The sequence below is a fragment of the Drosophila pseudoobscura genome, chromosome 5, assembly GCF_009870125.1.
Source record: "Drosophila pseudoobscura strain MV-25-SWS-2005 chromosome 5, UCI_Dpse_MV25, whole genome shotgun sequence".
NCBI classification, from domain to species: domain Eukaryota; kingdom Metazoa; phylum Arthropoda; class Insecta; order Diptera; family Drosophilidae; genus Drosophila; species Drosophila pseudoobscura.
In genome coordinates this window covers 810,372-823,807 of record NC_046682.1, presented here as the reverse complement: position 1 = coordinate 823,807, position 13,436 = coordinate 810,372, and the positions used below count along the sequence as shown (strand labels likewise).

Here is a 13,436-nt window from a genome sequence, read left to right as displayed (position 1 = left end):
ACAGAGCGAGAAAGATTTCTTGATTCTGGCTATAATAATTATACGATCTGGTTGAGATTTTACACTCTAGAAGATATGGTCATCCTCTACGATTCTGCGTTTTCAGTTTTCTTGTATCTTTGAATTTGTGGATGCCATAGATTTTCGCCTTTTGTGGGGGCGGAAGCAGTGACATATCACAGAAGTCCGGATATAAAATGTCGTTGCGCTAGCTCTTATAGTCTCTGAGCACTAGGCGCTCATAGGGACGGGCGGACGGACGGACACACTTCCTTCTGGACGTTACACACACCCATTTTCATTTACGGGTATACAAATAATTAAACCTAGACAAAAATAATAATTTTTGTAGCAATTTCAAAGCGTCAAATGTATCAAAAAAGTCGGTTTTGATCACAGCGGAAAATAAAGTTAAATTTTGTTGCATTTACAAATTATGATCATTTAGTTTATCAGATAATTAGCAATACAGTAAGCTATTAGATGTATATAAAACATACACTAGTCGGTATAAGTATTTTGACGAAACCTTTTTCTGACTATTGATCCTAGCCTATGCAGCTTATGCAGCTGTGCATCGTTAAATAACGGTGCGAAAATGAATGAAAGAAATAATTTTTAGCTCTATGCATGTCAAATTGTATATTGTTTACCTTTTGCATAATTTGACGGAATCTTTGTGTGAATGTGTTTGCACTTTTGCGCACGTTAAAACCGAACAACATTTTTATTTAGGTAAAAAAAAATAGAATTGATTAAAGCGTGTGTTTTAAACCATGGGTCAAACGTCAGATTTGAGTTTCGTTACCAGACATTCCAAAAAGTTTAATTAACAAGTTTTAAAAGCATAGTAACGTAACGCCTACTCCAGGCCGTATCCTTCTACGGGAATTTAACAAATACATATATTTTGCTGAAGCTGCCATCTGCTGCAGATCAATGGAATTTTACGGCCAAGGACCTATCAGTGAGCGCACTGTCCAAAGACGTTTAACGGAAGGAGATTTTAAGGCAGTTAAAGCTAAGTACTTGGCATATATGTATATGAAAGGCAAAGACTGTCCTTCGCAAGAGAACATCTCTACAAGCCAAAGTTGTGCTTATTTGTAAGTTATATGTATATAAAAATGGAAAAATGAAGAAAAATTCTTTACAAAGCCGTTTAAAACTCAAACCTACATATATATCTAAGTATTCATTTTCGTTTCGTCAAAATCCTTACAAAGATCGACTTGTGTATTTCCATATGTATGTACATATGTAGAGCGTTTCCCGAAATAGCTGTTGAACTTATTTAAAGCGATCTCGTACAAAATCCAAGATGCTCAGACTTGAGCCGTTATGAATTCTTGTTTGTACGTCCATTCTGAAATGAATTTATATAGTTACCATTTCAACTAATTGATTATAATGGCTTTTAAGAGGTGGAGTGAAAACCATTGCTGAGAATTTTCATTTACAAGAAAAAAACTATCGTCATTTTGCAACTAATATTGTGCAATTAATATACATACATAAGATGAATTTTATATAGAATAATGATGGCTTGGAAAATTTATTGATAATGATAATGAGAAGAATTGTATTTAATGTTGTGATTCATATATATTTTTTAATCTTATTACTTTTTGAATTTGTCGTGTCTCTAAGAATTTAATTTCTTTAATCAACGGCCTGCCTGTACGGAAATATTTTCTCAAAGTACCACCACCGCACACACACACACAACTTTTTTGCTCCACCCCCATTGTCGGTAGACTCTGTCGACTAATGTCAGCGCGGCGTTGTCCTTTCTCGGATTTCCATGCTTTTCCATCATACCTACCCATGGGTTCTTTTTGCTTTGCTCTCTCTCTCTCTCTCTCTCTCTCTCTCTCTCTCTGTGTCTCTCTCTCGTTCTCTCCTACGCACGCACGGATGTCAAGCACATACATACATAAAGTCCCATTCTTGCGAGCACTCGTGGCAGTTTCGAACGTTGGAAGCAATCTAAAAGCCCAGCCCAGTCGATTGAAACAACTAAGTACAATAAAAAAAAAACACCCCCCCAAATTGACGAGCATTAGCGAGTTTTTACGAAACGAAACCGAATGCAACCCCAAAATCAGTTCACGATTTTTATTTCAGACAATGGCATCAAGTTTCGATATTTACCATCTTAAAAACATCCTGATAATCTTTGTGCAAAATCGGTAAAGCTTTCATATTGTACTATACGGATACCTCACATCATTTTCAACTTTAAGAATATGATCTCAATGTCATGCACGGAACAGTCATAGGAACGATCGGTCGAAAGACACACATACATATGTATGTATGTATTGACATATCGTTACCATGTATTGATCGCCCTGAGCCCTTTCATCTTGTTGTGCACACTAGGGGTCGTCCCCGTCTTTCAACGAATAAACAAGGCACATTTTGAACATGCCGTAATGCTTTTTAAACAGCACGCAACTTTTTTAATACCCCAAGGGTAGCATTTTTCTAAAATAAACAGTACTATGCTGAAAATCTTCATTCAGAGATACCTAGGATTTTAGAATATTATTTACTATCTTACCTTTCGCAGATTATTCTACAATTATAAATTATTTGAGTTGCAAAAATCGGAAATATTCAGTATTAAAAAGTATAAAAAACCTAACATACAGAACATATGTACATACATATGTATGTATATGTACATACATATCTGGTGAATATGAGCTGAGGTTGAATAAAACTGAACATACTCGCATACCGTCAAACCGGAGACATCTTCTAAGCCGAAAGGGGTGGTATCGGAGGTGGTGTCGTGTCGGCAGCAACCGGTATATATGTACATATATGTATGCAGCGGAAAAGCAGCGTTGGCGGCGCGTTTTATATTCGTTTAGCGGCGGCTACATCAAAGGCATATTTTCAGTTTCGCTGACTCGTTGCCGTTGTAGCCATTGCCGCTTGTTATTATTACTGTTTGTGTGTTGGTTTTTTTCTGTTTCTGTTTTATTCATCAAGCCACAACAAGTACGACGACATCAGTGATAAATTGAAAATATACATACGTACAAATCTTACATACGAACATACTATGTACATATATTTTAGTAAGTAGATATAAAAGTCCAGAGACATTGACATACAGATTTACAGTCATTCAGAAATGTATACATACATATGTATGTGTTTATTTAGCAAGCATATGGTTATGCATATGCAGAATATGGACTATATGTATATATATATATATATGTATGTACATATATATATATATATATATGTATGTACATATATATATATATATATATATATATACATATAGTCCATATATACAGCTGCGCCGAAAAAAATAGCACCAGTGGACTAATGTGTCTATATTGACGGATTTTGCTCAAGCAATGGTTCTAATGAACGTTGTTAAGACTAATATGTAAACTTTAAGGTATAATTAATCGTATCGCAGAGCACTGGTATAATTTGCAAACTCCAGTTAAGAATATTTGAAAAGAAAAGGATTTTATCAGAAATTTGGGCACCAACAAAAATAGCACCAATTTACAAAGAAATCAAAAAACTATAAAATACAAGGAAACTTTCCAAATTTTTTTGTAAAATATGTTACTTTAGTTGTATTTAAAGGTTAGCGTTTTGTTGTAAAACCTTTGGCAGCAACAACAGCAGCTCAACATATTGGCATTGAAGCTCACCTAATTTTTGCCTCTTTTCCTTGGAATATTGATCCACGAACCATGCAGAATACCCCAAACATATTTAATGTTCTTTGATTCCGCATTAGAAACATATTTTTTAGCTTGACCCAAAATATTAGCAATGGGTTTCAAGTCTGGAGACTGAACAGGCCAATCCATTGCACTAAGAGAATTGTGCTCGAACCACTTTCGAGCTCTCTTTCTAGATAGTTTTGGATCATTTTCCTGCTGGAAGTTACAAAACAACTCTATTTCGTATTCTGCATAAAGCAGAATCACTGTTTCTTTGATATTGACATAGACATGTTGATCCATAATGGGGTTGTGCCATATATTGGGTCACCTGCCTAGTACGAAAATCATGCCCATACGATTTTGCTTGTTTTTCTATGTCTAATGAATTTACATGTGAGTCAGGGGGTTGTATTCTGCATTCGGTAGTCGTTTCACATAAGAACAAGACCCTTTTACACCAAAAAATAAATTTTGGCTTTAGTCGGACCACAGGATGTTTATCCATTTTCCTTGGCTCAACTTTGGTGCTATTTTGCATACCAAACTTTTTTTTGCCCTATGCCTTCCCGTGAGAAGTGGAATTTTCCTCGGACTACGAGTACCCATTTTATGTTCTTGTATACAAGATCTAACTTTCCTAGTACTTGACGATTTTTTATGATACTTGCTTTAGCTCTGTGGCCGACTTAAATGGGTCCTCCTTGCTCTAACGAACCAGTAGTTTTAGCAGAAATGGGGATATTGCGGCCTTTCTTGCAAGTGATTCTTGTTGGAAACATATTTAAAAGCATTGCTAATCATTTCTTTTGAACAACCGACAATTTGCCTCACCTTAGCATAGGTCCTGCCTTCTGAAATGAAAGTTTTGATCCTTTGGCTTTTTTCTTCACTTTAGAGCTTTCCAAGACCCATAACTACTTAAATTTGGTAACTTTCTTGTCACAATCACCTAAAGCCACCGATTTTTAATTCAATCAAGAACTTAAAATATCAAGAAACTCAGAAAAGTAGAAGCTTTTACATAAAACAGTTACTGGTGCTATTTTTGTTGGTGCTCTATTTCGCTCTTCTTTCGCAAAATTGCCTAATGTTATAAGAACCGTTAGAATTGAGAGAGTAAGAACACTTCTCTCAGAGAGGAGACATATAAAGCTATATTATATTGCAGTAAAGTCCAGCCAATGTTGGACAGTGGTCTTGTTTTGAAGGAATAAAGACGGTCGTCCCTACTGGTGCTATTTTTTTCGGCGCCACTGTATATACATATATATATGCATATATAGATGTATAGTATGTATATGTGTACATATGTATGCATACCCTATAGTCTGGGCTCAAAATTTTGCAGATCTTAATTTTGCAGATCTTAAATAATTAAAAAAAAATATATATATTTTTCTAAAGCTTCAATCTGCTGCAGATCAATGGAATTTTACAGCCAATAACCCAATCAGTAAGCGCACTGCCCAATCTTTCCATGATGCTTAATTTCGTTATGAACGGTATATGTACATAATTAGATTTCAGAGAATTAGTTACTTGTTTTCGGTATCCATGATCTCCTATAAAGTTAACAAATTTTACAAAAATTTATATATTTTTTGTATATACAATGTGATGTGAAGCAATAAGTATATTATTTATTTAATCTTTAAATTTGTTAGTTAGTTAATCAAATATTATATTCTATCTTATATTTTCAGGCCAACAAAATGGGACTCCCTCCGTTTTTCTGCCATAATGCTGACCCTCTGACAACACCACCTCCTGCGCATTGTGGTATTCCTCCATATCAATTGGATCCCAAGGCTATGGGTAAGACATACCTGATGAGCCCGAGGTTATCTGAACTACTAGTTCCTACTCCACCGTTGGCGTATTGGACAAAAATGAAAATACATTCTATTCATATTCCAGCTAAAAAATATCTCTCAGAAGTGTTTCAGATCATTAGAAACACTCAATAATGTCCGATGCGATTGGGCTGACTCCGAAAAGATTGACGTTTTGCATTGCCTAGCTCAGTCACTGGATCTTTTTCTCATCGAAATCATATGGGGGATTGTGAAATGCAGTTTAGAAACTGCAAATCCATAAACCGATCGGAGTTTTGGCAAATAGTTCAGTAATTATTGATAAAAAAATAAATATTAAACCTCAAAAAACACGTAGAACAACTAAAATGGGTTTTAAATCAAGTTCGTCATACCATTTCAATGAATAGTAGATTTCAAGTGTGTTGGAAGTGTCACCTAAATCGTTTTGAAAGTTTTGAGATGCGACAACCTTATGTATATTAACACAGCTATACTCATTTAGCTAAAACATTCCTTCAAAACTATCGCGAAGACACCGATTTTGTTAAAATGCAGTCTTCTTAAATATATTTTTGGTTACGCACTACCATTAGCGATACATATAGCTGCGCCGAAAAAAATAGCACCAGGGGGCTAATGTGTCTCTATTGAAGGTTTTTTTTTAAGCAATGCTTCTAATGAACGTTTTTAAGACTAATATATAAACTTTAACGTAAACTTTATCGTATCCCACAGTACTGATATCAAAACCGTTCTTCCACGTGTTTCTTCTTGGAAACATACTTTTAACGCATACTTTTAAGAACCGACAATTTAAACCACCTTAGCATAGGTCCTGCCTACTGACCTACTTTTCAAGACACATTACTACTTACATTTTTTAACTTTCTTGTAACAATCGACGTGGGCCACCGATTATTAATTCAATCAAGAACTGAAAATATCAAAAAACGCAGAAAATTATGAGCCTTCACATAAAACCGTTACTAGTGCTGTTTTTGTTGGTGCTCCATTTCGATCTTCTTCGCAAAATTGCCTAAAGTAATAAGAACCGTTATTGCAGTAAAGTGCAGCAAATGTTGGACAGTGGTCATGTTTTGAAAGAATAAAGTCGTTCGTACCTAGTGGTGCTATTTTTTTCGGCGCCACCGTTTGTGTTTTTTTGTTCATGTTTAGATCATAGAGAAGCAAAAATATGTCATATTGTTCATAGCGTTCAGATCTTGTTTTATGATTTATTTCCTTATCGTTTAAATAACTTGATTCACATTGAATTCAAGTTTAAGTTCTGCCAACGTATAGTAAAATCATCAGTCCGGCAGCAACAGAAAATTAAAAATCGAATGTTTAATGGGCAGCTTGATCTTAGCAATATCATATGCATGCAACATACATACATATGTAGATACATACATTATACATACTATTAATGCGCATGTAAATTTACATGTATATTAACCGATGACTCAATATCGGATGTTGTACATATGTTTGTATGAGTGTACACTGTACATACATATGAACAAGATGTGAGAACAATAATTTACTATTGATATATGTAAGTACTATCGTTGTGGGTTGGCTATACTGCTTGTACACCCTTACATTCTCTCGTTCGGTACGGGTAACCCAACCGCGAGCTATTGACTTTCTCACCCTCGACCTCAAAGACGAAATTCAAACAAATTATGAAATAATAATTGCACATGATGCGATTTTATTTGTATACATGCTATAATATGGCATTGATCCATCCATTCTGCCAAATTTCCCTCGTTGTTTGCTTGTTTTCTATAGGATTCGTGGTGGGTTGAAATCGAGCACGGGCTGCTGATCTGGGTACCAGCGGCGTAAATAAAAGGCATGCACTTAAGAGGTCCAATGGATTACACGGTTTTATGAACGTTTACAAAGGCTGCGTACTAATAATTGAATAACACAATAAAATTCCAAGCAGCTAGGAGAAAGGAAAGCTGCAGGGGTGATATGCGGTTACGACTAGGACTGGGTCTGGGTACAGTAATCTGTGCATTTTATTTCGCTCTGTATTATTATGAATTCGAGTGAATATTATTATTTGTATTCTTAATTTTCAAATATGAAATGAATCTTTAAATAATCCTTGAAGTATAGCTATACATATGTACATACATACATGCATTTATGTAGTACTAAGATTAGGCATGCAGACAGGATTGGAAAGAAAGGGTCTTCGGCCACATTTAATAAATACATATTTTAAGCCCAGCCAAGTCGGTATTTAGTCATGACACATGACATATATACCGTACATATATTTGATATTATGAGATCTAGCTCACCTACCGAAGTGTAATTTTTACCTTTTTACCTGTTTGAAATTGGGCGTTAATATGTACAAATGCTCGTGAAATGGGTAACTTTAAATTTAAATTTAAAAACCAAAGTACAATTATATTTCGACTAACTTCAGTTTCAATGTTGTATAAACGACTAATTGCTGAACTATTAGTAAAACATGAAGAGGGGCGTTTTCCTTTTCAAGGATATAAAGAGGACCGCCCTCTGCGCGGTGTGGTTAAAAGAACGTCGTTCATGACCTGCAGTGCAGTGTTGGGTTGGCTTTGGCTAGAAACAACCCCCGTCGTCCTAGGTTGGTACAACACTCAAACTCAAAGTTTAAACCGGGTGGTTTGTCACGTTTGCAATCGCTGTCGGCGCATGGCTCTCTAGATCTCCCAGTAATGATATGCCAAACCTAAGTAGGCACATCGGAGATTAGATCATTGGTAATTTGATGAGATCGAAAATACTTTCCCTCGTCTCATGAACGAACATCGACCTTATCTCCTAGTGCACAAAATATGTATACATACATACGGATACAGATATGCATAAATACACACATACATACATATGTAAAGAGCTCTTGATTTATGCAAATGTATGTGCAATACTATGCGGAGATTTTTGTTGTTTTTTATTTGTCGTACTTTGTAGTACGTCCAATGCACCTAATGATGTCACAATAGTAGTCGCTATGGGACAACGCTAATACTTCTCATCGTTTAATGTGTTCTACCCTTATTTCAAATTGAAATTGATAGTTCACAGAGCAATCGTACCGTGTTTAAGGGTTGCGCAACAGACGATTACAAATAGCCGGGGGAAGATATTCTTAATATCATATGAGCCAACCCATTGAACGGGATCAGATGCGATGGGATGGAATATCTGGCAGAGAGGACCTAATGAATAAAAACATGTTGCACAACCACATAATAATGACATCTTTTTGTCGCTAGTTCAATTCAATTCTGGAAAGGCATGCCTCGTCCCTTCTGGCACACGTTACCGCCCGCGGGTGATTGTAGCGACCGTACCCGGTCCCGCCACCCTTCTGGAAGTTTGTTATGCTGCCGCATCGTATAACAATAAAAACTTGAAAATGACAACAATGGCATAAAATGTAAGGGCCACAAGAAGAATGTCATCAGCGGGACATAAAATATAGAGGACAACAAATTTTCAATTAAAAAAGGGCTTGAAAGTATAAATGAAAATGCTAAATAATCCTATATTTACACATCTACTTTACTGCCGACAAGCGAGCAAATGCATTTCCCGCCCTTACATATACATATATGTATGTATACATACATATGTACATACAATGTACATAAATGACATTGTTGCGGGCAATCAATTGAAACGAATGAGAACCTTTCAAATCTGACCATGAAATTTTTGTAATAGTGCCATTTAATTGTATATTCTTTCCGTAACGCGAAAACATTTTGAAGATAGTCAAATGTCATGGAAAGAATTATGTGTGCATAATTTTTTTTAAATTAAAAAAGTTTATCAACAAATATTAAAAGTTTGATTAAGGAAATATTTTTCGTTTATGACACTTATAAACACTACATACTTGTAGGTATGTTACGATGCATTTAGTAAGTTTTTACACATTTTAATGCAAGTGCATAACCACTAAGCCCACAGTGGGTGAAACGGCAAATCTACTAATATATATAGGTTATATTACTTCAATTTTCGAATTCCGAAATACATTCATCTATTCGATTAAGAATACATTATGGACCTTATCAATAGTTTTTGTTTACTTTTAATATATTTATATTTATAGAGCAAAGTAAACATAAGTTTTCACTGGCGCAACAACGAATTGTTGGTCAAATTTTAAATCGCTAAAAAAAATTAGTCTTTACAATAAACGGACATAAATTGCTTTTTAAAAAGATAAAGGGGAAGAGTTTTTGGCATGTTTATTATGTTGTTTTCGCAAAACAGCAGACCATATCCTTTAATATTTCGTATGTTTACAATTTTTGGTAGATTTTTGTAGATTTTATCTTAATATGACTGACTTGTCAAGTCTAAAATTTATACCAATCTGATTATAAAATAATATAAAACCATTGTTTTTGGTTTATGGTTTTTCTATGCATTTTTTTAGTTTCAATCCACTTATCTCAAAAATTTAGAGATTTTAAGTCTGCTTTCAGATCCTAAAATAATATTAGTCTTCAACCAGAATATGATTACTGTTTAGCAACATCACTACTCAATACAATTTAACTTTTTTTTCGCTATTACTAAACCAAAGTTTTTTTTGACAAATTGAAAAAAAAAACTTAAAATGTAACCATAAAAAAATATAAAAAGTCGGTTTAGTTCACAGCGGAAATGTCGGGCTGAGTAGTGTAATTGAATGAACCCACCCACTTTGCACTAATTTTATTATGAATTTTATTACTTCATGTATGTATATTTTTCGATCGCTTCGCTAGGATCTGATTTTTTTTTAATTTATTTTTTATTAAGATTGTATTTTGTATTTTTGATTATAAATTAATATCACTGATAAAAATTATGTTGTTTGCTATTACTGCCAGAGCAACTTATACAACAGTCACAGAAAAATTACAATGGTTTAAAAAAAATTACGTGTCATCAAGGTCGAAGAATTTGGAGGGGGATATTATTTGCTTCAATTATCTGTCCAGGTTTCAAAAGGATGCTGATAAAAATTTTAAATATTTATTAATTTATTCTTTTATTCGCCAACGGAATTCATAGCAAAAAAAAAATTCAAGGTACACAATTTAAAACGAGGTGGAACCAGTGTACCATATTTTTTTCATGACAGGTTTCCTATGTACGTATGTACATACATATGTGCCTCTTGGCATGGCAACGGCAAACTCACTAAACTCAACGGCTGTAACAGTAAAATTATAAAAAATAATCGTCAATCACAATCGGGTGTAATGTAGGTTCCAAAATATCGAATGTTGCCAAACAAATATCCGATGGAAGATTGGTATTATTTATACGACCTGGGAAAAAATTATCTCTTCTCACTTAATACAGTACCTGTAGAGACATACACACGTCGGCATAAGTATTTTGACAAAGCTCTACGCAACGTTTAGCGTTGAATTTTGACGAATTGCTACGTGTTACAGCTCTCTTATCTGATTTACCGCTAACTACATGAATGCATAAAGTATATTGCAAATTATCTTCGTAGTTGCATTTTGCGTTTTGTTAATATGCTTCTTATTCTCATTCGTAATCTGATCTTGGCTGGACAAAAGTATTTTGTCAGAACTTCAATTAATTTGCATTGATCTGCTGTTGATAGAAAGCGAAACCATTATTTCGGATTATCTCAGTTTAGAGATTGTAAATGCTGATAAAAATTGTTTTCGTTCAATAATTTGTGAAATATGAGTAACCGAAAGGAATTCAGTGAATCTCTTAAAAATGAAATAATAGTGAAGTTCAACTCTGGTATTTCAGTGCAAAATATCAGTAGATTATAGTATATTTCACGTCAGACAAACTGCTAAAAAAAAAAAACAAATTTAAAAAAACCAACACTGCTTAAAACGCTACACGTTGTGGCAAACCACGAAAGACAACTGTCAAGGTAGACACGTTTAGTTTACGGCAATTTAAGCAGGATGTCTTGAAAACTCCTCGATCGGTTGAAAATGACTTGAAGGAAACAGGAAATTTTGATGTCAGCGAACGGACAATACGTAGAGGTCTTAAGGAAACTGATTTTTTAACATATATTACCAGAGCTATAGTGCAAATAACACAGCGCAATAATTTAAAGCGCCTTGAGTTTGCCAAAAAATTAATCGGCAAATAATTTTAATTTTAAAAAAAAATTTTTATGGAGCGATGCAAGTGCTTTTCAAAAAAAAAATAGTTTCCGTAAGAAACCTAAAAGAACGTCGCAAAAAAGTGGCACCTATATGTGTAAGAGCGATCCATGGAGGTGGGACCATAATGTTTTATGGATGCGTCGCCTACAACGGCTCGCGAAATTTAGTTCCTGTTGATGGTAGCATGAATAAAGACAAATATTTGGAAGCTAAACAATCACGCTTTCTCCTCTGGAGATTATTTTATTGGGGTGTCCTTTACCTTTAAACAGGACAACGCCCCGTGTCATAAAGCTGAAGTCGTTACCCAATTCTTGAAGAACATTGGGGTTAATACTTTGGACTAGCCGCCCCAGAGCCCAGACTTAAGCATTATCGAGAATCTCTGGTCTTATATAAAAAGAAACCGGACTCCAAATTTGACAAGGAACCGTGAGAATATAATCTGAGAGGTGAAATCACTCTGGAGAGAAATTCTGCTAGCTTATATCCACAGCTTAGTAGAGTCAGTTCCGAGACGTCTGCAGAAGGTGATAGAGGCAAAGGGAGGATATATATTTTGCTGATTCATCATATAAAGTTAGTTCGTTCCATTCGTTTTTGTTTTTTTTTACATTTTATAAAATGTCAAAATACTTATGCCACCGTCTGTTTGGGGATAATTAATTTTCATTTCACAATAAACCCACTTATCATACTTTTTTTTAGATATTGTTAATAGCTTAATATAATACATTTGAACATTTTTATCAATGAAAAACTGTGTTTAAGATTGTCGGGTTCCGATGTATATATATATATATATTTATGTATACATATACATATGTATAACAATACATTTCTATAATCTTGTTTCCCGATATTATTTTCTAAATTGATTGAAACTCAGCTAATTTAACCAATGGGCATACAATTTCATTAACTTTGATCTTGAAAATCTATTAAAATAAGCAAAATATCACTTTTTTGTTATTTTTCGGTATAGTACATAGTATAGTCATGTTTTAAGTTACTATTCTCTCCTATAAGGAAGATGATTCTTGATTAAAGTTTTTCCTTAAAGTTGTTCCTATGTACACATAGTAAATATGAAGTGATTTATGGGAGAATGTGAGGTGATAAAGTAAAAAAAAAATAACACGGGGTAACCATGACCGGTACCTAGTTCAATTTAAAAAACACCAATCATTTGTAGCCAGCCACATCATTTGTACTAAACATAGCTAAGAAAATTCTATCGAATCGACTAAAAAACCTAGGTGCGTTTGCTTACAGCGGAATTATCCATATTTGATCTAAAATGTTATTTTTACTATTTTTTAGTGATTGGTTTAAAATTTTACATAGTACTTATTCTCGCGACATTTTCTTACTTACAGGGTTAACACGCCCCGCTTTATATCCGTTTGCAGCAGGTCAATACCCTTACCCAATGCTAAGTCCTGATATGACTCAGGTTGCTTCCTGGTATGTATTTTACATGATTTCTCTTTGCTCCTTTCATAGCACCATCTATGCAAAAAATTGTTTCTGAAAAAACAGTTATACATATAAATGTAAATATGTGCATCAGATACATATGTATAAACTCTATTATCCGATATAATGAAAACTTTATCAAATTAAAAACAAAAAATTTTTAAATAACCCAGTATATGTATAAGTATATACATATGTTTACTGCAGCTCTCGATTGATAATTTCTTATTATATTATATTTATTTTTA

At 34.1% G+C, this 13,436-nt stretch overlaps 1 protein-coding gene across 3 annotated transcripts in view; it reads left to right on the top strand.

The window, feature by feature from the left end:
* The window catches only part of pan (transcription factor pangolin), a 55,783-nt gene that overhangs the window by 16,057 nt on the left and 26,290 nt on the right, over positions 1–13,436 (top strand). For all 3 annotated transcript variants that reach the window (XM_001352326.4, XM_033381426.1, XM_033381427.1), the window contains 2 exons: positions 5,414–5,525; positions 13,089–13,176. In XM_001352326.4, coding sequence (XP_001352362.2) covers positions 5,414–5,525; positions 13,089–13,176 — 200 coding nt within the window. The remainder of the gene's footprint in view (positions 1–5,413; positions 5,526–13,088; positions 13,177–13,436) is intronic.